Genomic DNA, 25,968 nt, shown 5'->3' on the forward strand with positions numbered 1-25,968 from the left:
CTTTTTTCTTTTTTTTTTTTTTGAGACAGAGTCTCGCTCTGTCGCCTAGGCTGAAGTGCAGTGGCATGACCTTGGCTCACTGCAACCTCTGCCTCCCAGGTTCAAGCGATTCTCGTACCTCAGCCTCCTGAGTAGCTGGAATTACAGGCGCATACCACCACGCCCAGCTAATTTTTGTAGTTTTAGTAGAGACAGGGTTTCTCCATCTTGGCCAGGCTGGTCTGGAACTCCTGATCTCAGGTAATTCGTTCCACCTCGGCCTTCCAAAGTGCTGGGATTATAGGTGTGAGCCGCTGCGCCCAGCCCTCATTTCCCCAAATTTCTAATGCTTGGAGGCCAAAGACAGAGTCAGAGCTGCAATAATAATGGGGAGGCATTATCCTTATGGTCATTAATATCCGCATTTATGTGACAGTCCCAGGGCCTGGGAGGTCAGGTGTCTTGCCTAAGGTCATGTGCTTGTCAAGGGGAGCTGGGAGGCATCCTGTAGTAGACTGTGGTTTGTGGCCTGCTTGCCCTCCCTTCCCCGTCCTGCCTGCCTTTTGGGGAAGTCTGTCTCCCCATTCTGTTGAGTCTCAGCAGGTTGCTCCTTTGTTAAGGTTCCCTACCCTCTTCTAGCCAAGAGACCCAAGAGGAGCTAAGTAGATACTCCCTCCCTGGAAGTTAAACCATGAGCTGAGATCCAGAAAATGGTTGGAGGACTGAAGTGCCCTCATTCCTGTCTCTTCAGATGTGGTTCCTTAGCCTCCTTGGGTTTTCAGTAAATCCCATTCTTGCTTTAGTTTATTTATTTAATTTTTTTTTTTTTTTTATACGGAGTCTTGCCCTGTCATCCAGGCTGGGGTGCAGTGGTGCGATCTTGGGTTGCTGCAACCTTTGCTTCTCGGGTTCCAACAATTCTCTTGCCTCAGCCTCCCAAGTAGCTGGGACCACAGGCATGCGCCACCACGCCTGGCTAATCTTTGTATTTTTTTTTTTTTTTTTTTTAGTAGAGATGGGTTTCACCATATTGGCCAGGCCGGTCTTGAACTCCTGACCTCAGGTGATCTTCCTGCCTTGGCCTCCCAAAGTGCTGGGATTACAGGCATGAGCCACGGTGCCTGACCATGCTTTAGTTTAAATTCAGAATTGGGTTCCTGTTTCTTGCAACTGTATTCAATTAACACCTGGCCATAACCCAGGCGTGGGACTCCTCAATCTGCGGTGCTCTTTCCTCTTGGTCATGCTGCTGCTATAACCTAGCGATGGTCAGGATGGCGATGGCCAGTACCCCGGGAACCCTGGTAACATCACAGCATAGTCACAAAGTGATAGCTACTTGATTCTGAAAATAGGACCGGCTGGGAATCTCGGGGTAAATGTGTTGTCATCTGCTTTGATTTTTCTCGAGGCAGCCGTAGGTGTCAGCCTGGAAAATTCTAGCAGCCTGGCTTGCCAGAGCTAGCTTGGTGTTTGTTCATGGAAGGCAGTACCTGGCTGGCTGCTTCTCAGTCACCTGACCGTCCAAGATGGGTCTTGGCATTTGCTTGTGTTGAAATCATGTTCTTATTTACCTAAATATTGATACAACAGAGCAATTCCTTTTGTATATGCAGGATGGATGAATTAAAGTGAAAGATCATTTTGTCAGCCCTTAAAAAAAATGACTGGTCTGATCATATTGTTTTATGCCAGCGAGGTGTGTGTGTGTGCACAGATTGGGGAGGGGAAAGCTTTTATTGGCAAGACTATCTGAAGGTCTCATTCAGCGGAATATTTTGTTGAATAGAATCTAGCATGCAGCAGTTTCAAAAATATCCATTTACTCACAGAGTCCTCAAACTCTTACACGAGATGAAGAGATGAATGAGACTGTCTGATCTGTCGCTGAGGGCTCAGTTTTGTTTCTGGAAGGTCTCCCTCTCTCTTCAGGGATGGCAGCTGATCTTTCAGCCTGGACAATGCTGGCTGGCTTTCCCCGACCAGGGCTTCTGTCCAGAGCTGTTGCTTTTACCTGGGCTTGGTCTTCAAGGGAAAAAGAGGTGGGAGCAGGAGGGGAGCTCAGAAGAAGGAAGCCCCTGTCTTTGGCCTGCACTGTGTCCTTTCACTCGGAGGAGTGGTCCCAAGACCCTACTTCCAGTTCCCAGATCACTTTCATGTTGGGAGCTGCAAACTGGAATTCTAAGGAATTGACCTGGATTCGAATATGGAAGTATCCTCTTCCCCTTAAGCAGTGTTCCAGAAGGAATTATTTCTTGATAATCAGGTAACATTCAAATGTTATATAAACTTTAGATTTCCAGGATGGGTGTTGTATTTAGAGCAAAGGCTCTTGTTTGGAGGCAGTGCTCCATGAAGGTAGGCCCGGTTCTATGGAATTTCCAGCTCTAGCTGTCATGAATGGGCTGGTTACCTTGGGCAAGCCACTTTAGCTCTCTGGGCTTTAGCTGGGATAAGTGTGTTGGAATAGGATATGATCTCTAAATTTTCTTCCACCTTCCAAGATTTTATGGCCTTTGCAATTTATCATTCCAAGCCCTTGAATTATCTCCAGTAAAACTTGAGCAAATGTAACCATTTAATGATATACTGGGAACCACATTTATAGTACCTCTTTATTATAAGATGCTTATGTTTTAGTTAGAGATATACTCACAGGTTCACACACGGGTGTATATATGTGTGTATGTGTATATTATGTATGTGTGTGGATGCTGATCTTAAAATATTTTGTTGTCGTAGTTCATAGAAGTAAAAACCTGAAAATATTTAAACCAGATCACAAATACAGGGAAGTAGGCTCTTAGGGTCTGCATTTTCCAGCTACCTGACTCTTGCTTTGGGGCCAATTTCCAAGCCCTTCTTTCACACGGTGTGTCAGCTGTGGAGGTGTTTAATTCAGCATTGTGTGGAGCAGAGGTTTTCCGACTGTGCTCTGTGGGACTCTAGAGACCAAGAAAGTACTTGAAAAAACATTTTTAAGCCAAACTAGTACACAGTCGAGGAGCTCGGCAGGGTCCTGTTTCCGTGGCCAGCACAGTCTGTCCACACCTGGGGTTACGTGTTTCCCTCTTTCCTGCTTGGTTGTACACACCGCACTGTGTGGTATTGGATACCATTAGCACATTGATTGCCTTGTACTGATAGATTAATTCGGTTGGTACAGCTGGTTGACCATCCTGCCCTGTCTGCCTTATTAAAAATTATTGCATGATCACAGGACAGGCCGTTAAAAGTCAGGGGCAGTTTGTAATGACTCATGGGTGCATCTCAGGACTCTTCCCAGTGATGTGCAGCGGCGGGAGAAACCAACGGGCATCCGGCTACCTCATGTCTCCAGCCCCAAGTGTCAGGTTTTTGAGTTCCTCCAAACAACTTAATTGCTGTCCATGATGGACCTTATACAAGCATATTGTAAATTGCGATTACATTACATATTGTAAAATGCTATTACAAGCATATTGTAAATTGAGCTTGCTAAAAATGTTTGGAAGCCACAGATGTAGCGAAAAAAAGGGCACAGATTTTAGAGACAGGCAGTTCTGGATTTGAGACTTAGCTCCCATCATTTAGTAACCATACGGCCTCTGGCAAAGGAACTTGTACCTCTAATGCCTAATTGTCTCAGCTGTAAAATGGGCCTGCTCTCTGGCAGCCAGGACCTTTTTTTTTTTTTAAGAGTCAAGGTCTCGCTCTGTCATTCAGGCTGGAGTATAGTTGTGCGATCATAGCTTGCTGCAGTCTCAAACTCCTGGACTGAAGCGATCCTCCTGAGTCAGCCCCTATGTAACTGGGATTACAAGTGTGCACCACCATACCTGGCTAGGCAGGACATTTTTGAAGATCTTAGATGTGTGTACAATGGGCCTACTCCTGTGCCTGACACCTAACAGTATGTTCAACAAATGGTGGTAATTATCATGCTTTTCATGCTGAGAATTAAAGTGTTACAAGCCAGGAGTGTCCAATCTTTTGGCGTCCCTGGGCCACATTGGAAGAAGAGGAATTGTCTTGGGCCACACATAAAATACACTAACACTAATGATAGCTGATGAGCTGGAAGAAAAAAATCACCACAAAATCTCATAGTGTTTTAAGAAAATTTATGAATTTATGTTGGGCCGCATTCAAAGCTGTCCTGGGCCGCCTGCAGCCCATAGGCTGTGGGTTGGACAAGGTTGGTTTACACTATAGAAATATAGATATTTTATTGCATTTGCATATTTACTTCTGTGGTGGACATAGCATATGCATAGTCTGATAACTATATTTTCCTATAATTTAGAGATATTTCAGCAGATTGTAATGACAACATTTCTCTTTCTGCTACATTTTTGTAGCAAATTAAATTAATTTTCTTTTCTTTCATTTTTAAAATGTGTGGAGCCTTAACAGAATAATTTCTTGTACTTTGGTTTTTTTCTAGTAGGAAAAGAAATATCAAACAGCCGGTGGGAATTGTGCTTATACACTGGGCCTCCAAAGTGCTGCTTTATTTTTATGTACAGACTCGTTGGGGGTGGACTGCCGAAATCCTTGCTCTTAGAAATGTATTTGAGCCCCTGGGAAACTGGATAGGGAAAAAAGAGCTAATTAAAAAAGCTGCCATCCACCTCCTCTAATTAACTTGCTGTCTGCTCCCAAGAAAGGGTTCAGAAATATGAAAACAAGGCAGGCAGCACCGGAAGTGAATGCCATTCTCGTGGTCCATGGTGGGCCCTGGTGTTTTGATGCAGAAATCGTTCATAGTAAACAGGCAAGGGACCACAAAGGGGCTTGGTGTGCCCTGGCCCACCCCATGCTCTGCCTTCCACACAGGGCGATCGTGAACGGCGGTCCCTCTGAGCAGGTGCGCAGGCTGGGCAGCTGCTGCAGCGGAGACCTCATTGGAATTCAGCGGCTAGAACCGAGGGGCATCCGGCCCTCCCTGTTGCTTGCTTGTGCTGTTGAGAAAGAGCAGGGCCCTTTGTGCTTCAGAGCCTGCTGTCGCCAGTGCCCAGGAATGCAGAAGCCAGGGGATGGACGAGTACTCAGGCTTTCCTCGAATCTCTGCTTGAGTGGGGCAGCCTCGGGGCCTCCGGACACTGGAGAAGCTCACAGCATCTGTGGCTGGTGGTGCAGCTAACTTTTTTGGTGACATTGAAAGAGATTTAGATCCAAGAGATACGAGCAGGGGAATTAGGGGTGGGAATTTGGGGGACAGAGGCTGTTCTTCAGTGGAAATGGCCTATGCCTCCTGGCAGATGTGGTCCCCAGTGGAATGGGCCCGGTGGATGTGGACAGCGGTGACCAGCAGTGGGGACTCCAGTCTGCTGGTGCTTCAGGGAGACTCTGGAAAAAGGCAAGTTATCTCTGTGTATCTTGTCAGCGTTGCTCATGATGGTGCAGTGCTGGGGGCCTGGTGAGGAAGCTGGGTTCCCAGGGCAGCACCCAGGGCCGTACCCAGGGCTCGCCAGGCTGATCTGAACTCTCATTCTTCTTTGCTCCTCTGTTGTGTGACCTCCTTTTGTTTTCCACACCGATAAACAGATGCTTCAGGTACCTCAATCTGTTGTGCAAGTGCAGATCTTACCTTCTCCCCATAGACAAAAGCTAAGCCCTTTGATATTAATGAGTGTTTGTAAGAAGTCAGTATCTTCTGTTGTGTTTGCATGAATTATTTCCTCATGAAATTTAATAGTAGACTGGGTTTGGCTCATTGGATCCCATCAAAAGCAGCTATGATGTTTCTTTTAAACTCTTTGGTTCCCTGGAGGCTTTGTGGCTGGTTGGAGGAGCCAAGGTCCTTGTGGGGTGGAGGGGCAAGGGGATCTTTGGCGCCGATGAAGTAAGTCACTGACAAACTAGTTGTAAAAGCATCGATACAGATTTTCTGAAGGGAACTCACCAAATAGCTCTTTCTTCAGGTCCCAGCAGATAGTGGAGGGATTGGTTTGGTTCCTAGTGTTCTCTGCCAGCTGGCTGGTGATCTTTAGAAGATGGTGGCCTCTACTGGGGTCCCTGGTTCTTTGGTCTTTGTGGAAGCTCAGCAACGTGAGCATCTGTCAGCATTGGGTTGTGCGGCTCCGTGACACCGGTGCAGCTTGGTGTACATACTGTCCGTACTCACCTGCCAGGTCACCCCGATTTCATGTCTTCACCAGATTTGCTTGCTGGGATCATTCGTGCCATTCAGCCACTCTAAGTTTCCATTCTCTTAATAATTAACCCCCTTGTTGCAAATAAATAAATCAGTATTTTGGTCCGTTTAACTCTTCCAAAATGGGACTCAGCCCAACTGCGGCTGCTGCCGCCAGGCTAGCTGTTCTCCAAGGCAAGGCTGGGCTCAGGACCGTGGGCCCTTGGGCATCTTGAGCATAGGTGGAGCTGGCTTAGTACTGGGGGAAGCCTTATTCTTTCTGGCTTAAAATTGAGTCACTGGTGGAAGCAGGGTGATGGGGAGGGCTGTCTGTTGGTTCTTCCTTTTCTTCTTTTTATTTTTTTAAGAGACAGGGTCTTGCTCTATCACCTAGGCTGGGATGCACTGGCACAGTCATAGCTCACTGCAGCCTCAAACTTCTGGGCTTAAGTGATCCTCCTGCCTCACCCTCCCTAGTAGCTGAGACCATAGGCACATGCCACCAAGCCTGGGTAATTTTTTATTTTTTTTTTTTATAGAAGTAGGGCCTCACTGTGTTGCCCAGGCTGGTCTCAAATGCCTGACATCAAGTGATCCTCCCACCTGAGTCTCCCAAAGCGCTAGGATTAGAGACATGAGCCACCGCACCTGGCCTGTTGGTTCCTCTTCAACCCAGGCCAAGGCTTGGCCAGTGGCCTCTCCTTGTTAGTGGGCAGAGTTTCTCCATGTGGATTTTTGGTCCAGTTCTCTGGGTGAAGAGTCTTCCTTGAGAACAGACTTTCCTGCAGACCAGCGAGGGCCATTTTCACTGTGTCAGGGTTGGTGGCCGTGCTTTGTGTCTTGGTCTGATGCACCCTCTGCCTGGCCAGCTTGCTGGCTTCCTTCGTTCACTCCATTCACCCACTCAACACATGTTCATTCCCGGCCCTCCACTGTAGGCTTGGAGATACTGAGATAAACAAGGCCAGCTGCCCTCCTGTGTTTTGAGCTCAGTAGAAGAGAAAGACAGTAAACACTACTAGAATAAGTCTATACTCACAAGTTATGAGAGGCGCTGAGAAGGCAGGACAGTAGAGAAGATGATGGGGTGGGATCATGTGGGTGAGTTGGCACCATGGCATTGAACATACAGAATGCCTCTCTCTCTCTATTTGAATCAATACCTAATAACGAACGCGTGCGGAAGTTCATCCAGAGTCCGCTGTGTGCGTATTTGCCACTAAGGCGAGAAGCGTGTATTTCCAGTAGAGCCGAGTTCAAAGAATACATCATTTGTGTGCAATCAGAGCCAGTGATAAGATTCACCCTTAGGAATCACAACTGAGAAAATGACTTTCCTCTCATCTGTCCCTGCACAGTTTAATTGAGCAGCAAGCCAGAACCCACTGGCTCTGGGTGTGAAGGCCACACCGGCTCAGCAGAACTGGCTCTGGGCCCCTGTCTAACCTGTGCTTCTCCCTCTCTCATCAGGAGTTCCGATTCTGAAGAGGCATTTGAGACCCCGGAGTCAACGACCCCTGTCAAAGCTCCGCCAGCTCCACCCCCGCCACCCCCCGAAGTCATCCCAGAACCTGAGGTCAGCGCACAGCCACCTGTGGAAGAACCAGGTAACCAAGGGCAGGGAGGCCCCAGACAGCCCTGTGGCTGTGAGCCCTGGGGGAGATTTGCAGCAGTTCCCCCTGGGTCAGGCTGGAGGTGAGCACTGAATCGGCCTCTTGGCTTTGAGTTGTGCTTGTTGTGGCTTTTGTAGTTTTCTTGAAAATGAAGAGTGAACAGATACATTGGATTATTCTGCATTTGCTTTGCAGAATTTTAGGGGAGGCCTCTGGGGAGATTGGGTTTGGAGGAGGGCAGTGGGTCTTGGAAGTTCACAGCACAGTCTTGGATTCCAGCACTTGGCCCCTTGCTCTTTTAAGAACATTAGCTCTGGACAGGCCTGTGAATCTACATGTGTATTTCCAGCGCTAGGCTTGGGGAAGGAAAGTAGTCAGTGGGCAAGGATAGAGAGGTAGACATTCACAGCAGATCATGGTGGTTTGTTTATTCCTCATGAATCTCGTGTCACCTGATTTCCTATCACTTTCCCACAACTTTCTCCCTTAGTGTGAGTGAAAACACCTTTATGTTCCTTTTAGATGGGTGGTTAGTGGACAGGTGGAATAGATCTCGTCCCCACCCCACCCCTGTGGGGCATGCATTCTGCGCCTCCCAGTTACACCAGCACAGAGAACCACCTCTCACATGGAAGATTCGTAGGAGCCTGGAAGAGACGGGGCCTGCCAGAAATGGCCCCACAGGCTGGTCAGGGGGCCCGGGTGATATTGTCCTTGGACCTGGACAACTCTGGGCTCCACACCTTAGAGGACCCCACTCTGGCCTTCCATGGCCCACAGCCCTCCCGTGTGATGAGGAGTCTGCAGGGCCAAACCCCTTCTAGACCACACGCTGGATACCTGGGAGCGGCCACTGCCAGGGGCCCCCTCATCCCCTTCTCTGGCTCTTCCTCCTGAGGGCAAACTGTACCTGAGAAGGAACCAAGGATGGGGCTGGGCGCCTCCACCGTGCTCTTGCCCTGGCCGGGAGCCAGGTAAACTGTACAATACAATAACATTTTGACCTTGATGTTGGTTTTAGAAAGAAATGGGTGGAATTCTTTTTATCCACCGTAGGTTCGAGCAGCCCGTTGTTTTGGAAAGGATGTACACTCCCGGGGCTTTGTTCCTAAACCAGCAAACCCCCGCGCTGGGACAAGGGGGCGAGACAGCTTTAAAGAGAGCTGGTGCCTTTGCTGGAGTCTGCCGAATACTGCTCCCATGTCCCCCGTCTTTGACGGCTTATCAGTCTGCAGCAGTGTCTGGATTTTGCTGAGTCAGTGTAGATGCCAGGCTCTGGGAGGATTGCGACTGGTATTTCTTTGATTTGTAAGTAGAGAAGAGCCAGGAGGGCTGTCTGTAGTTCTCAGAGCGTCGTTTGCATCTCTTCCTTTATTTTGTATGACCAGGCATATAAAACTGTATTTCTCGTAATATTTTTTAAAACTTACCCATAATTTTAATGGAAAGTGGCTGGATGACAAACACATTGTAATCTCTAGGTCAAATGTGTGATTAAGAATAAACTATTCTGGCCGAGGCGGGCAGATCACGAGGTCAGGAGATCGAGACCATCCTGGCTAATATGGTGAAACCCCATCTCCATTAAAAATACAAAAAATTAGCCGGTTGTGGGGGGCAACTGTAGTCCCGGCTACTTGGGAGGCTGAGGCAGGAGAATGGTGTGAACCCAGAAGGCAGAGCTTGCAGTGAGCGGAGATCGCACCACTGCACTCCAGCCTGGGTGACAGGGCGAGTCCGTCTCAAAAAAAAAAAAAAAAACAAAGAATAAACTATTCTTGGCTGGGCATGGTGGCTCACGCCTGTAATCCCAGCACTCTAGGAGGCCAAGGAGGGTGGATCACCTGAGGTCAGGAGTTCAAGACCAGCCTGCCCAACATAGTGAAACCCCATCTCTACTAAAAATACAAAAATTAGCCAGGCGTGGTGCCGCATGCCTGTAGTCCCAGCTACTCAGGAGGCTGAGGCAGGAGAATCGTGTGAACCCGGGAGGTGGAGGTTGCAGTGAGCCGAGACCATGCCACTGCACTCCAGCCTGGGTGACAGAGCCAAACTCTGTCTCAGAATAAATAAATAAAACAAACAAACGTTTAAAAGAAAATGATAGCATGTTACAGGGCATGTTCCATCCCCAGCACCAAGGAGTGTGCTGAGAGGCCATTTCTGGCCACAGGTGCATCTGCTGGGATTCCCAGTCCAACGTCCTGCCAGCTCTGGGATGAATGGGATGCCACTCTGTTCTCTTCTTTGATCCTGTCCTTCTTCCTTCTGCCTAACTTCCTTTCAACAAAGCAAAGAACAATCTCCATTCTTAAAACGAACACGCACAACATCCATCTCTTTCTTAGATGGCAGTTACTAAAAGAATGAGCATTATTGAGGATTAAAAGATAACCCCCACCAGGGAAGGGGATGGAAACGTTAATTGCCGTGGAGTCACAGCCCCTCAGAACCTTGGATTACACCAATTGGAGTGTTTGAAGGGGGACTTTATGTTTCTCCTCCTTTGAAAACGGCAGCGAGGCTAGCTGTGTAAGGATTGTACACTCAGGAGACTTATGGTTGGAACTGTGTCTGTTGAAAGCCCCCCTAGCTTGGGCTGTACAAAGATCCATTTGATTTGCTGCCCTGGTTAGAAAACCGCCTCCCAGGCGGAGGGTCCCCTCGTCCATTTTGTAGACCAGCATGGGGCATTATGAAGGCGTGGGAAGGCAGCTGTGCTTGCTAGTGTAGGTGGCTGTAGGAGAAGAAAGATTTGTTCTCTGAACCACAGGAAAGAAGGGTACCAGGGGAACATCTATTGTTTACTTTCCTCTGCACAGTGCCCGGGATGTTGCGAAAGGTGCTGCAGGAACCACATGAATTAATACACAAGACCTTTGGCTGTGAATAAAGACGGTTTTTCCCCCTGGCAACTTACATTTTATAAGGCACTCACTTGCCCTACGTTGGGTCCTACCAGCGTGTCTGGGCTCCCTGGGATGGAAGATGTGTGGGCTGGAGCAGTCCCGCCAGCCTGTCCTGAGGGCTGTAGCCTGGACCACACTTCTGAGGCAGAAGATGGGGCAAAGGATTGCACCTGCTGCCAGCTGGGGCGGGCCAGGACTCAGCTCATCTGAGTGCAGTTCCCTTATCTGTGAAATGAAGAGGGTGATCTGTGGGTCCCTTCAGATCCTTCCAGCTCTGGCCTCCCGAGGTCCTGTGAACGGAATGGTTGGCTGATGTACAGTGACCGTGTTATTAGAACTCAAAACCAGCCACCAAGGGTCATAATTACATGTCATATAATTAAATAATAGCTCCCATTCAAGCATTTGCCTTGTCAGGGCTATTCTAGGTCCTCTGAGTGTTTCATCTCCCATTCAGGTGAGGGAGGATCAGCCGTATGCACACAGCATCCCTGTATAGCGGATGTCTTCCCCTGATTCCCCAGTGACACGCGGAGGTTACAAACCTCATGCACCATCTCACAGCAGATAAGTGGACTCTAGTGTCAGAACCCAGGCCTCCCCACCTCTAAGCCCGGCTCCCTTCCATTTGGAGCCAGACTGCTCTCTGCGCAGATGCAGTGAGCTGGTGCCTTTGTGCGCCTAGCCTGGGGCAGGCCCTTAGTAGGTGTTGAGTGAAAGTTGTCGCTGGACCTGCTAGTGCTTAGATGTGTGCTGGGGCAGTCCTGCCAGCCTGTCCTGAGAGCTGCAGCCTAGGCCACGCCCCAGAGGCAGAGGATGGGGCAAAGGATTGCGAGTCAGTGGGTGATCAGTGGGGGAGACATGGCAGGAGCGCCAAGGCAGGTCCATTCTGACAGTTGCTCACCTGCCCTTCAGGGACATTGTTCAGCATTGGGGAATGCAGCTTCTTTACTCATTCTTGCTAGGAGATTGCCAATCCCAGGGAAAGGCCCGTGTTGGGGCCTTGGAGGTAACAGGGGCCTCCCTATGCCCTGTGTGCCTGCACCTTTCCTCTGTCTCCCAGGACATGGTCCCCAGGCACTGATTGTGGTACTGCACCTGGGGGCCCGAGCCGTTGAGCCAGGGATATACAGGTTCACAGCCACCAGATCCAAGCGCCAGTGTCCTCACCAGGTACTCATTGTGCTCCAAGTGGCTGTTTATGGACAGCAGTCCTCACATTGACTTGGAATGGAGCTCAGTGCCCAGACTGGCTGCAGAGCACACAGTGGCTTCCCTTTTCTTTGGGCCCGCCACTGGTTTTCGTACACACTGTCACCTGCTTTCGTCTCCAAGGAGGCCATACGTGGGTGCTCCCTGTAGCCACAGGAGACTTCTTGCCATGGGGTGGGGCATCCCAGAACCCAGCTGAGGCCCTTCCCAGCCTGGGGCAGGGGCACAGGGGTGGGTGTCACCATGGCGTGTGAAGAGCAGGGGGCTGTGGTTGCCTTTTCCTGACACCTGCTATGCCCTTGGCCAGGTGCTTACAGACTCTCCCTCTTCACCCGCACAAGAATTCCCTATGACAGCTGATGACAGCACGCTGTCTTAGGTCTGATCACACGGCTATCACAACGTAACCATAGACCGGGTACCTGTTAGCAACAGAAATGTATTGCTCGCAGTTCTGGAGGCTGGGAAGTCCAAGCTCAGGGCACTGGCAGATTTAGTGTCTAGTGAGGACCTGCTTTCTGTTCATAGACAGCACCTCCTCCCTGTGTCCTGACATGGTGGAAAGACACACAGTCTTCCTCAGTCCTCTTTTGTAAGGGCACTAATCCCACTCATGAGGACACTGGCCCCATGAGCTCATCACCTCCCAAAGGCCCCACCTCCTGATACCATCACCTTATATGAGGATTTCAACATAGGAATTTTGGGGACACACACATTCAGACCAAAGCACACAGCGAGCTGAGGGCCGAGCGTTTTCAGGCCTGGGTCTGGCTGCCACAGGCACTCAGGCCCTCTTGGGCCGGCTGCTCCCTCTTCACCATGTGAGTGTTTCATGTGCCCAGGACCAGGGAACAGGTGAGACCACTGGAGATACTGATGCAGTCCAGGCAAAGGCTGGCACTGCACCTGGAGGCCCTGGCCATTGAGCCAGGGGTATATGGGTTCACAGCCACCAGATCCAAGCCCCGTTCGTCCCAGGCTGGAAGGACAGTGGAGAGTTTGGGACCTGCATAGAGCCAGGTGAGGAAACATGAGAGGACGGCGACCTCACCTGCCCACAGTGGCCACATCTACAGTGAGGACAGCCACCTCACCTGCCCACAGTGGCCACATCTACAGTGAGAGGACAGCCACCTCACCTGCCCACAGTGGCTGTGTTCACATGGGAGGACGGCCACCTCACCTGCCCACAGTGGCTGTGTTCACATGGGGAGGACGGCCACCTCACCTGCCCACAGTGGCTGTGTTCACATGGGGAGGACGGCCACCTCACCTGCCCACAGTGGCCACATCTAAACTGAGAGGACGGTGACCTCATCTCCTCAGGGTGGCCACATCTACATTGAAAGGATGGTGACCTCACCTGCCCACAGTGGCTGCGTTCACATGGGGAGGACGGTGACCTCACCTGCCCACACTGGCCGCATCTAAACTGAGAGGACGGTGACCTCATTTCCCCAGGGTGGCCACATCTACACTGAAAGGATGGTGACCTCACCTGCCCACAGTGGCTGTGTTCACATGGGGAGGACGGTGACCTCATGTGTCCTGTGCACCTTGGATGGAGACACCAACAACCTGGCAGGGCCCCAACCCTCTGGACGCACATTCACTTCCCGTAATGACCTCGCTGGAGGGGCTTGACTGCATTCCACACGCACACAGGCACAGTGGGCCATGGATGCACCCTGGGGTGCTCGGGGCTCCCACAGACCCCAGGCTGGTGGCTCAGCCCATTATCCTCCCGGGAAGACAGGTATAACCAAGCCCCACAGGTGTTATCCTGTTACAGATGACATTTGATAATAATAATAGAAAAATAGTAACATTGTTGGGGGTGGTACTAGAGACAGTGACATCAAGGCACAGCAAGGTTAAGGAGCTTTGGCCAAGGTCACCAAGCCGATTGGTGGCAAAGCCAAGGTTTCCACCGCTTTTTATGACCCTGGACTCTTTGAAACTGACCTCGTTTGAATCTGACATTATGTTAGTTGTCTGTCTTCATGCTGTCTTCTTTAGCTTTTAAAGAATGCACTTTTCCAGAGCTGCTCATTTCATGCCTGCTTATAAAGGATGAGGAGTGGCCCCAGGTCACAGCCGGTGTTATTTCTCCCATTGCCTTCTCCCTCTGCCTTCAAATGAGCAGTTAAGTCAGTAACCGGCTGAGCCCTTGTGCCAGTGCTGGGGCCCTGCCTGGGGGACTGTGGCGTGGGGCCTTGTTAGGCAGCCCACCAGGGAAGCACCCCAGCAGGACGACAGGTAGGGACATGGCAAGGAAAACTGTTCATCTCTGGCTGACACGAGAGAAGTGACAGTCAGCAAAGCAGGACAGAGAGGGACATGTGGGCCGGGCACGGTGGGCCATGCCTGTAGTCTCAGCACTTTGGGAGGCTGAGGTGGGAGGATCGCTGGAGCCCAGGAGTTTGAGACCAGCCTGGGCAGCATAGCAAGACTGCATCTCTACAAAAAATTTAAAAACTAGTCAGGTGTGGTTTCACGAGTTTGGCTAGCTACTTAGGAGGGTGAAGCCAGAGGATCACTTGGAGTTCGAGGTTGCAGTGAGCTATGATAATGCCACTGCACTGCATCCTGGGTGACAGAGTGAGACCCTGGCTCTTCAAAAAAAAAAGGTGACATGTGGCGTGCTCTAGGTGGAGCCAGGACCAGCCCAGGGCTGCTGAAGTCCCAGCTGTCTGAACCGCCCCCACAGCACAGTGGGGCTGTCACTCCAACAGTGCCCCTGGGTGCCTTCTTACTTCTTGCCCTACCTAGCAAAGCCTCCTATTAGGTGCTCCCCATCCTAACTATGGCTCTGTCACTTAGATGCTCACGAGGCAGACTCTGCTGGGAACAATTTGGTTTATGTAAAGAGAATTTAATTTCTTCATCACTAAGTGAGTTAACAATGGTCAGTAACTGTCTGTCCCCACAATGCCTCGATGGCACTTTTCCCTCTTGGTTTCTGGAAGTTGAACAGAAGTTTGAGAGCAGACACATGAGAGCAAGATAGACCTCAGGAAGCAGAGGAGCACAGCCCCACCTGGCAGGGGTTCCTGGGGTCTCTGTGAGATCCTGAACACCCACTGGTCTGAGGACAGAAGGCAGCCACAGCACGGGCCTCCTGCTCTCTTGCTGGTCAGTTTTGGGTTTGGTTTCTTGAGCTGTCTGTTTTGGACCGCATCAGAGGAGGGTGGGCACCAAAGGACAGCCTCTGCCTGGCACTTCTGCAGCCCTGATGCCTCACGCTTCTGATGTAAAACCCCCACAGGAAATTGGAGCTCAAAGGCCCATCCAAGCTTATCCTCAAAGCCCACTCATTTTTGTGGCCAAATACTAAAGCATTGCCCACTGGAGGTTTAAGAATGAGGATAGGCCCAGATAGAAACAGATGAGGTGAGACAGCCCAGTTCCAGACTTCCCGATGAGGAGACGCATCTGTGGCACCTGTTACAATGGGGGCCCTGAGCCCTATCCCAGCCCTGCGGAAGGAACTGCTGCTCTGCAGAGGAAGGGGCGGATGGAGGCGGAGTCTGGGGTTTTAATGAGTGTCTCAGGTGTGTCTTAGGCTAGAGAAATTTGGGAAATGTTGAATTCATCATGGACTTGCTCTGAGCTGCCCACAGCAACCAACAAACTGCCACACAAAGACCAAGTACTGCTTTATATCTCGTTAGCCTACTTAAAATGGACACCTTTTCCCAGAATAAATATTACTAACTCCAGAATAAATATTACTAACTGAAGATTACTATTCATGTACTTAGAAGATACAAAGCCATGCTCCCTGTGTAGGAGACCATCTACCCGTGATGCGGCAGCTTGAGACAAGTCTGTGAGTGCCTGGGCACACCTCTGGCCCTCTGGATGCCAAGGATTCCTGCCCACAGTGAACTCACTGGGGTACGGGGGGAAGGAGGGGAGGATGGAGAGGCGCCAGTGTGGGGGCTGGCAGCAAGTGCTTCTGTGAGAAACAGTCCAGCAAGGCTAAGAGTGTGGCCTTTGGAGAAGGTAGGGTGACATCAGCTGGGTGATGTCGGCTGCCCTGTCCTAGCTTTCTCCCTTTCCTGGGAGCCCCCTGTCATTTCTAACACATTTGCTTTCCCTCAACTTGGGCATTTTACTGCGCAGCACTGGTGCTATGGCCTGAATTGTGGCCTCCAACATTTGTATGCTGAAGCCCCAGCCCCCAGTGTGATTATTTGCAGGGAGGACCTTTAAGGAGACAGTTAAGGTTGAATGGGTTCATATGGGTGGGGCCCTAAGCCCATGGGGACCAGTGTTTCTATATGAAGAGGAAGAGACCAGGAGTGCGCACAGAGAAAAGGCCATCTGCAAACCAAGGAGAGAGGCCTCAGGAGAGAAACCCACTGATGCCTTGACCGTGCACTTGCAGCCTCCAGCACCCTGAGAAATAAATTTCTGTGGTTTAAACCGCCCCGTCTGTGGTCCTTGGTGATGGCAGCCCAGCAGGCTCACGTAACTGGGATACCCTAGTGACCCTTTTCATCTGATGAACCGCGGGTGCTGACTTTGTCATCAGACTGAGCCAGAAACCTGGAGCCCGTGTGCAAGGCACTGTTCTCCGGGGCATTGCCCAGATCTGTGCCAGTGGAGACATGAGGTGGAGGAAGTGTTGTGTGTGTATTCATCTGGGGTCCTCGTCCTTGCTTGCCTCTATGTCCACGGCACACCCCACAGTGGCTGACGTATAGGAGGCACCCCAGGTTATTTGTGGAATGAACAAATGAATCACACAGTTGATTGCATCTGCATCTGTCTTCATGCAGATATGCCACGTGGATGTTTAGAAATCCAGTAGGGGAGCACGGAGGCTGGGTGTGGTGGCTCACGCCTGTAATCTCAGCACTTTGGGAGGCTGAGGCAGATGGATCACTTGAGGTCAGGAGTTCGAGACCAACCTGGCCAACATAATGAAACCCCATCTCTACTAAAAATAGAAAAATTAGCCAGGCATGGTGGCACACACCTGTAATCCCAGCTACTCGGGAGGCTCAGGCAGGAGAATCACTTGAACCTGGGAGGTGGAGGTTGCAGTGAGCTGAGGTCGCACCACTGCACTCCAGCCTGGGTGATGGAATGGGATGATGTTTCAAAAAAAAAAAAAAAATCCAGTAGGCAAGCAGGGAGGACTTCGAACCCAGTTGGACCACAGGAGCCCTGTGAGGGGCCCCGTGGAGCAGCCTGCTCTGGTGACCAACACAATAAGACAGCCGTTCCCAACCAGGAAGGATTTTGCCCCCCAAAGGGTACATGGCAATGTCTGGAGACAGTGTTGGTTGTCACAGCTGGGGTAGGGAGTGGGGCCTACTGGCATCCAGTGTGTGGAGGCCAGGGATGCTGCTAAGCATCCTGCAGGGCACAGGACAGCCCCCAGGATAAAAACCTGGCTGCCCCCAAACGACCATAATGCCAAGGATAAGAAACCCTGCAGCAAGATTAGGTGTCCTAGTTCATGATGAGCTAATGAGAGCACGTCAGTTCTAAAGAGGAAAGCCATGCTAAGCAGGCAGGGAGCTCTTTCTTCTGGAGGAAGCAATGAGCAGATGGTTAAGCTCATTGTTGCGTGATAACTGCTGACATTTGAAGGGCCTCCGAAGGCTTCCTTCTGCAGGCTGCAGAGGCACGTGTAACGGCCTGGGAGGGAGAAGGTTGGTGTTTGTGGGCCTTGATGACGGGATAGGCTGAGGCTCGTTCTTCCTCCTGCCAAGGCCCATTTGAAAGCACCTGGTCCCCGTCAGCATCCTCTGGTCCTCTGTGCCCTCCATGTATCCAGGGGCAATTACAGAGCAGGAAGAGGAGGTCACTGCTGGTGGGAGGATGGGGTACTTGAGAGTACTAGGGCCTAGAGGAAACAGGGAGTTGGTTTTAGAAAGAGGTCACTGCTGGTGGGAGGATGGGGTACTTGAGAGTACTAGGGCCTAGAGGAAACAGGGAGTTGGTTTTAGAAAGAAGGGAGGCAACACCTTTTGAAATGAGAAGGAAGGAGTGTTTGGAGAAACCATTTGGTAGAAAGAGCTCTGTATTTAGGGCGTCTGCTCCAGGTAGGCCCTGGGTGGAGAAGAAGAGAGTGAGAGGCTTGAAACCAGGACTAGCTCATAGATGTGATTCCAAATGATGCTTTCAATCCAAGCGTTTATTGATCCTGTAAGAGACAGTGTGACCAGTCAAGGGGGAAACAAAGCTAAGGCCGGTTCCTAAACTCAAGAAGCTTAAAGTTTTCTTGTGTTGTGAGCTGAGTTCTCTGCCAGGTACTCCAGGAGAAAGGTTGCTATGAGCAAAGCCTGGTAAGCACTCTGCAGAATACTCACTGCCCAGAGATTTGCAGTTGGGAGCATGAATTGCTCTGAGAAAATCGACAGGAAGAGACCAGTTCAGGGGTTAATTGTGCATTTCCCAAACCTTGTTTGTTTGTTGGGGTGAGAGATAGGGCTCCCTGATTTAGCAAATGAAAATACAGGGTGCCCATTAAATCTGAATCTTAGACAAACAAAGAATCATCGAGACATGGGCATACTTATATTAAAAAAAATGTTCATTTATCTGAAATTCAAATCAGCTGAGCATCCTGTCCTTTGTCTGGCAACCATGCCAGTGGCAGAAGGGGACTGGGGGCACATAACACCTGTCATGAGGCACACATTGGAAACGCTGTCCCAGTCTTACCTGTGCCAGCTCCGTTTACTCCTCGTTCTGCATCCTCCCAGTACTTAGACCTGCAGACCGCTTTATCGTGTTTGCCCTCTTGTCCAATGACACACTTTTAGTTTTCTGGCATCCTTGACTGCCTGGAGCAGCTGTGACCTCAGAAATGCATGAAAGATGCCGCTGGGTGCCAGCAGAACCCAGAGTAGCCGAGCCAAAGCTGGGGCTGGCCGGATCCCCATGGGCAGTAGGGTGGTGGGGCCTTTGAGCATCATTTGGCCAACATTTGCAGCATCTGCAGCGTGTTTGGGAAATAGGAGCGACCTCCTTGGCTGGCAGTGGCTGATGAGATAGAAAAGCTGAGAGGAGGCAGCTGGGAGAGCAGTGAGACTAGGCAAGAGGCAGGGCCAAGGATAGGCAGGCAGGACTGAAGGAGAGGTTACAGGTGATGACTGGAGCGGCAGGTGGCAGACAGCAGGTGCCACTATAGGTGTCGGGGGCCTCCGTGTACAGGCTCCCCTGATCATCTCAGTGACTCTGAGGAGTCAAGAACAGGCTTGCTGGTGGCTGTGGCCGGTACTAATATTTATGGAAGGCTCCGTATGCCTTCCTGCAGGATTTCTCTGTCTTCCTGTCCCACTCCTGACCCTTGCTTTAGCCACACTGGCCTCCTCGCTGTTTCTGTAACACACCAGGTGCTCCTGCCGCAGAGCCTTTACTCGCGCTATTCCTTCTACCCAGGATGCTTCCTCCCCAGGAGTCCTCCTGGATCATGCACTTACCTTGATTCTGGCCTTTGCTTAGATGTCTCCTCAGAAGATCTTGCCTGACTACCTTATTTTAAAAGTGAAACTCTCCTGTCCCGGCTTTATTTTTCTCCTTAGCACGTGTCACCCTCTGAAATTCTGTACATTGTTTGTTTGTTTGTTTTTGAGACAGAGTCTCACTCACTTTGTCACCCAGGCTAGAGTACAGTGGCGCAATCTCGGCTCTCTGCAACCTCTGGCTCCCAGGCTCAAGCGATTCTCCTGCCTCAGCCTCCGGAATAGCTGGGATTACAGGCGCACACCACCATGCCTGGCTAATTTTTGTTTTTTTAGTAGAGACTGGGTTTCACCATGATGACCAGGCTGGTCTCGAACTCCTGACCTCAAGTGATCTGCCTGCCTCGGCCTCCCAAAATGCTGGGATTACAGGCGTGAGACACCATGCCCGGCCCTGGTGGTTTATTCACTATCTTCCCCTGAAGAATGTGACTTCCAGGAAGGGAAAGGTTTTGTCTATGTCTGTTCCTTGTTGAATCTCTAGTACCTAGAACCATGTCTGGTCCTGATTAGGCACTTGGTGAATGTTTTTGAATGAATACTCTGAGCTGTTCTTTAATCGGTCCTTATCACCCTCATTGTACAGGTGAGGGAACTCTGGGCGAGCCTGGCCTGGGTCTTGAGCTAATTACGAGTGGGTCAGGATCTGCACCCAAGTAGTACACTCCGTGATGGGCAGGGGTGGCCTGGGGCCGTGGTTTGTCAACCCCTACGCTGGAGGGTGATATTTTGGCACAAGAGGAGAGGTGCCCCAATGTGTCCTGTGTCTGTAATTGATGGCTTTGTCTGTGTTTCCTCAGGATGTGGTTCTGAGACAGTCCCTGTCCCTGATGGCCCACGGAGCGACTCGGTGGAAGGAAGTCCCTTCCGTCCCCCGTCACACTCCTTCTCTGCCGTCTTCGATGAAGACAAGCCGATAGCCAGCAGCGGGACTTACAACTTGGACTTTGACAACATTGAGCTTGTGGATACCTTTCAGACCTTGGAGCCTCGTGCCTCAGACGCTAAGAATCAGGAGGGCAAAGTGAACACACGGAGGAAGTCCACGGATTCCGTCCCCATCTCTAAGTCTACGCTGTCCCGGTCGCTCAGCCTGCAAGCCAGTGACTTTGATGGTGCTTCTTCCTCAGGCAATCCCGAGGCCGTGGCCCTCGCCCCAGATGCATATAGCACGGGTTCCAGCAGTGCTTCTAGTACTCTTAAGCGAACTAAAAAACCGAGGCCGCCTTCCTTAAAAAAGAAACAGACCACCAAGAAACCCACAGAGACCCCCCCAGTGAAGGAGACGCAACAGGAGCCAGATGAAGAGAGCCTCGTCCCCAGTGGGGAGAATCTAGCATCTGAGACGAAAACGGAATCTGCCAAGACGGAAGGTCCTGGCCCAGCCTTATTGGAGGAGACGCCCCTTGAGCCCGCTGCGGGGCCCAAAGCTGCCTGCCCTCTGGACTCAGAGAGTGCAGAAGGGGCTGTCCCCCCAGCTTCTGGAGGTGGCAGAGTGCAGAACTCACCCCCTGTCGGGAGGAAAACGCTGCCTCTTACCACGGCCCTGGAGGCAGGGGAGGTGACCCCATCAGATAGCGGGGGGCAAGAGGACTCTGCAGCCAAAGGGCTCTCCGTAAGGCTGGAGTTTGACTATTCTGAGGACAAGAGTAGTTGGGACAACCAGCAGGAAAACCCCCCTCCTACCAAAAAGATAGGCAAAAAGCCAGTTGCCAAAATGCCCCTGAGGAGGCCAAAGATGAAAAAGACACCCGAGAAACTTGACAACACTCCTGCCTCACCTCCCAGATCCCCTGCTGAACCCAATGACATCCCCATTGCTAAAGGTACTTACACCTTTGATATTGACAAGTGGGATGACCCCAATTTTAACCCTTTTTCTTCCACCTCAAAAATGCAGGAGTCTCCCAAACTGCCCCAACAATCATACAACTTTGACCCAGACACCTGTGATGAGTCCGTTGACCCCTTTAAGGCATCCTCTAAGACCCCCAGCTCACCTTCTAAATCCCCAGCCTCCTTTGAGATCCCAGCCAGTGCTATGGAAGCCAATGGAGTGGACGGGGATGGGCTAAACAAGCCCGCCAAGAAGAAGAAGACGCCCCTAAAGACGTAAGTTCAGGGGTGGAGGTGGTAAGGATCGGAGGCGGGGATGCGCATTGGCTGTGACCCTTGGTCATGTGCCTGGATAACCTTCGACTGCCCTAACCTTGCCCCTGGGTGCTGTGATGATGCCACGCTTACGGCCGTTGCAGCAGGCAGACAATGTACGTGTTTTCCTTCCTCTCTGCGGTCACAGTGGTGGCATTTTCCCATCTGCATACCCCTTTGTGTCCTTGATCTTTTGCTTTAATAAATCAATGGTCTAGAGCTTTACTTGTAGCCAAAGACCTGATGTTCAACTCCAGAGCAATCTGGGAGATCCCATGGAAGGGGAAAGGTCCTTAGAGATGTGGTTGATCTCCCTGTTGGTGACTGATTGCTTTTTGGAGAAGCTAGGAGATACACCCTTAAAAATATTAAAATTTATAGTACTTGTTTCTGCCTGTTAATGAGACATTAGCCCAACCTACAAACATAGTAGATTCCAGGAGGCCCAGGAATGAGAGATGTGGCCTGGGCGCCTCCCTGCTGCACTCCAATCATCCCATAAGAAACACCGCTCTTTGTCTCCTTCCTTCTCTCCAGTCATCTTTTGTAGACAAAGTCCCTGCAAGTTCTGAAGAGATAAATGGAACCTGAAAGTGGGGAGCGAATCCCCACAATCCCCAGGAAGGCATTAGTTCTTGGCTGTGTGGTCCCCAGACACTTGACAAGGCCAAGTACATCGTGCTTAAATATCAAACACCCATGCCTCCAGAATCCACCCCAGGACCCGGCTCTAACGTGGATGGCTGCTGGTCCTTTATTCTTTGGCCCCTGTGGTTAATACCTTGGCGATTTCCTTACTCTTACAGGAAGTATTGTCAATAATTTAACAAGGCTGAGGAAGTCTCCCAGGGGCAGCAGAACAGACCACAGCGCTGGCCCCTCTGGGTCTGCCTGGCACGAAAGAGACAGAACGACATGTTTACCTCCCATTCTGGGCTCCCCCTAACATTGAACTTCTGAGAAGAACCCAGGGCCTCCTGAGAGGAGGTCTCTACAGCAGGTTACCTTAGATCAACCTGCCACTGTCTAGTGGTGGCTGGAGGGCATCCTGGCCAAAATGGGACTTTGTTTTAGATCAGTTACTCAGCTAGGTCCCTCCTAGAGACTCTCTAGAATTCACATTGGAAACTTGATTTCAAGCCTGGAATAGGAGAAGTCTGCAATGGCTAGACTGCAGGGCCATGCTCTCTCATCTGTGGAATGAGAGCCAACCTTAGCCACCACCTCCTCCTTCTCCAAGATATGTTCTGTGTCTCATAGGCGTCCCCAGTCACTTTCTCATTTGAATATCAGAGCTGACAGGGGTCAGGGAAGTTTACCCAGCTGTGGCCTCACCTCTAGTACAGACAGGGACTTTGGCTTGGAAGACCCTGCATGGGTCTGACAAAGCTCGGCTTGGAAGACCTTGCGTGGGTCTGACAAAGCTCTTGGGGCACCACGGCTTTGTGGGATCATTAGGACCAAGAGAGGAAGCTGTTCCTCAGCAGCTCCTTCCAAAAAGCTGGGGCATTGGCCTACAGCGATGGCCGCCATATCCTAACCCATTAATAACCAGTTGTCTGCAGATTTATCTTTTTTGTCAGTTCCTTCTGTCTGTCTCTCTTTTTCTTTGTCTTCTTGTCTTAGGATGGTTGAAGATGTGATGTCTGTGTGTTCTCTGTTGTAAGTAAATTTAATGCAATCTGCCTCTTATGCCAAATGTGCTTATTTTTCTGCCTTTTGTTTCTGCTTCCAAGCCATTTTTATTTCCCCTCTATGGCTGCTACTGATGTGTTTCTGTGGTGGGCCTGGAATGATGCGGCATGGGGCTCCCCAGTAGCAAAGATTACTTTTCTGTTTCATAGTGATTTGCATAAGAGACTGCTTGGCTGTGAAAATGTGATTATCTAGCATCTGCCTGCTTATCAGGAATGAAACTTTTTTCCTTCCCTTGCATATTGGATGTCTTCATCTGAAATCATACATTTTTTTTTAAACTCTTCATTACATCTTTCATTTTAAACTGGGCTAGTGGGCGATTGCTTTCAACACTACTGTGGCTTCACGTTAAAATAACTGTCCGGTCTAACCACAGGCAGCGACGGCCACAGCTTACTCTTGGCTAACATGTGAAGCAGAAATATTTGGGCCGTTCCAAATTGAGGCCTCCAGAGCGCCCTGAAATGCAGGGTCAGCGCAGAGTGGAGCACACGGCTGTGAGAGCCATCGCCAGGCTGCCCCAGTCCTGCATCCTCAGTCACCCAGGACCTGGCTGGGTGTCGGCATGCCTCGTGTGCCATCTGTGGGTCACCCTGCCACTTGTCAGTAGAAACAGAGCTGACCATTTCTGTGCCTCTGCTGCTTTGCCTCCCCTGGCCAGGAGGGATCTGTGGGCAGCTCTGGGGGGTCCAAAGACATGCACCTTTTCCCTGTCCTTAGAAGGGAAGCTGGCCAGTCCAGGTGGCCTGCAGTCCCAGGATAGGGTCGAGTCCATCAGGGTCTCTTCTGCCCAAGGGATTTCTTGAGTATTTTTGAGCCACTTAGCAACTATAAAATATATGGTTATATATTTATATGCATGAATAAATATATGCTTCAAGCTGCGATTGTACTGTTTTAATGGCAAATGTTATAAATGCTGTAAATAGCCATTTATTTTTTTTTCATGATTAAATGCCATTGTTGGAGTGATTTGAGAGAACACAAGGAAGGAACTTGAATGCCAAATTACTCTGCCCACCGAGTTAACGTGCAAAGCAGGGGAGGGTGGTGGGATCTAAGGAGAGGGATCACTCCCCAAAGCCTTTGCTTTGCTGGGAGTGGGACCATCCCATGGAGAGGCTGGAGACAGGGGGCAGGGGCCAGTCTACAGGGTGGATAGAGCCCCCATTCTGACTGTGGAAGTGACCCCCAGACTGCTCGGTGGACTTAATGGAACTGCTCAGGCTAAAAGTCATCCCTTCCTCCTGGGATGTGCTTCCTTGACCCTTCAGGAGTCTGATTTGGTATTTCCTTTGCCTCCCAGCCCCGTTATTCATATGGAGGAGAAAAAGGGAGAGAAGAGCTGTGAATCTTGTCTGTTTACCATGGTTAGGAGAAGGCCCTACCTTCAGTCAGGATTCCACCTAGAAGCCCTCAGAGCATGGGAATCCATTGAGCTCAAAGATCCTGTGATAGGGAGGATTCAGCAGGTTCTCCTTGAGGACCCCGAACTTTCTATTTCTGTGTGGCCCCCTTCAGTTGTTCATTAAGTGAGGTGTCGCCTTGCCCGTCTGTAAATTGGTGTCCTGAGCCTAGAGCCCCTCCCTAGCCTTAGTTGGATTCAGACATCCTTGGAAGAATCCAGATAAATTAATCTGCTCACCAAAAATTTGCTTTATAAAATACGAACATTTAGTTAAATTTAGCTTCATTTTCTGGGTCATTCTCCAAAATGGCATCTCTTTAAAGATCTCCAGCTTGATGGATCTTTCCCTTGGGGGCAAAAATAATAGCTGTTAAAAAGTGAGAATGGGTAGCCGGCGTGGCCTCTCGCTGGTGCTGGAGTGACAGAGGCGGGAGGGTGGCCTGGGCCAGATGGCTCCGCAGAGGCAGTAGCTTCGGTCCGCTCTGTACTGCTCTGGAGTGTTCCGTCCCTCTGCTTGTTGTGTTTACGTTTTCCATTTTGTTTCCAGTGACACATTTAGGGTGAAAAAGTCGCCAAAACGGTCTCCTCTCTCTGATCCACCTTCCCAGGTACAGTGTTCCTTTGATCTTGATGGTTTTATGCTCCCCACCCCCCCCGGGGGGTTTTCTTCCCTTGTTGACAAAGCTTTGCTTTCTGCTCATCCCGGGCCTGTTTCCAAGATCATGTTTCCAAGACCTTCTTCTTGCCTTCTGTGTGGAGGGTGCCTCGATATTTGCCTGACATTGTTTTGATCCCTTCACTTTGCGGAAGATCAGAGTGTGTCCCGAGAGTAGGTAGATGTTCAGGAAAAACATTAGTTGGGCTCCAGAGGACCCACTCTGCTCCATTCAGGCCAGTTCATCTGCTGTGAACTTCTAGGACTGTCGAGTCGAGAAAGTCTCTTGAGATGAACAAATACGCAGTGAGAAGGTGAAAAAACTCAGCAAGTGTCGGGAGTACTGAATTGTGCAGCCAAAATTGGAGTGGGAAGAAAAGGGAAGCCCCTCCCCTAAAGAAGTGGGGCTTGGGTTCTTTCTTTATTAGAGTCCCTCTTACCAGTTCCTCCATCAGATAGATTCCATTTCTTCTACCCTGTTTACAGACCAAGGAAAGTTATCCTCAAGCCTGTCAGTATGTTAGGGCTAATTTCTGGGTCATAAAGCAAACAGACCTGACACCCCTCCAAGTCTGAGCCAGCAGAGCCCCAGCCTGCAGACCCTGGCCAGAGTAGGGGCAGTGGAGGGAAGCACTCAGCCCTGGGGATATAGGGGCTCAGGTCCCAGCTGCAGCTCTGCCCTGACCTCTCTAGGTTCCCACCCCGCCCTACTCCACTTCCCACTCTCCTATGGAA

The 25,968-nt window shown here is 50.5% G+C and overlaps 1 protein-coding gene across 10 annotated transcripts in view; it reads left to right on the top strand.

The window, feature by feature from the left end:
* TACC2 (transforming acidic coiled-coil containing protein 2) overlaps positions 1 to 25,968 on the top strand; it is a 256,831-nt gene that overhangs the window by 192,653 nt on the left and 38,210 nt on the right. For 8 of the 10 annotated variants that reach the window (XM_054503818.2, XM_054503817.2, XM_063670345.1 and 5 more), the window contains 3 exons: positions 7,568 to 7,704; positions 20,122 to 21,433; positions 25,126 to 25,186. In XM_054503818.2, the coding sequence (XP_054359793.1) occupies positions 7,568 to 7,704; positions 20,122 to 21,433; positions 25,126 to 25,186 (1,510 nt within the window). Of the gene's footprint in view, positions 1 to 7,567; positions 7,705 to 20,121; positions 21,434 to 23,098; positions 23,135 to 25,125; positions 25,187 to 25,968 lie in introns of all 10 variants that reach the window. The other 2 variants (XM_054503827.2, XM_063670346.1) reach the window with 2 other exon arrangements.

Source organism: Pongo pygmaeus, chromosome 8 (genome assembly GCF_028885625.2).
Source record: "Pongo pygmaeus isolate AG05252 chromosome 8, NHGRI_mPonPyg2-v2.0_pri, whole genome shotgun sequence".
NCBI lineage: Eukaryota > Metazoa > Chordata > Mammalia > Primates > Hominidae > Pongo > Pongo pygmaeus.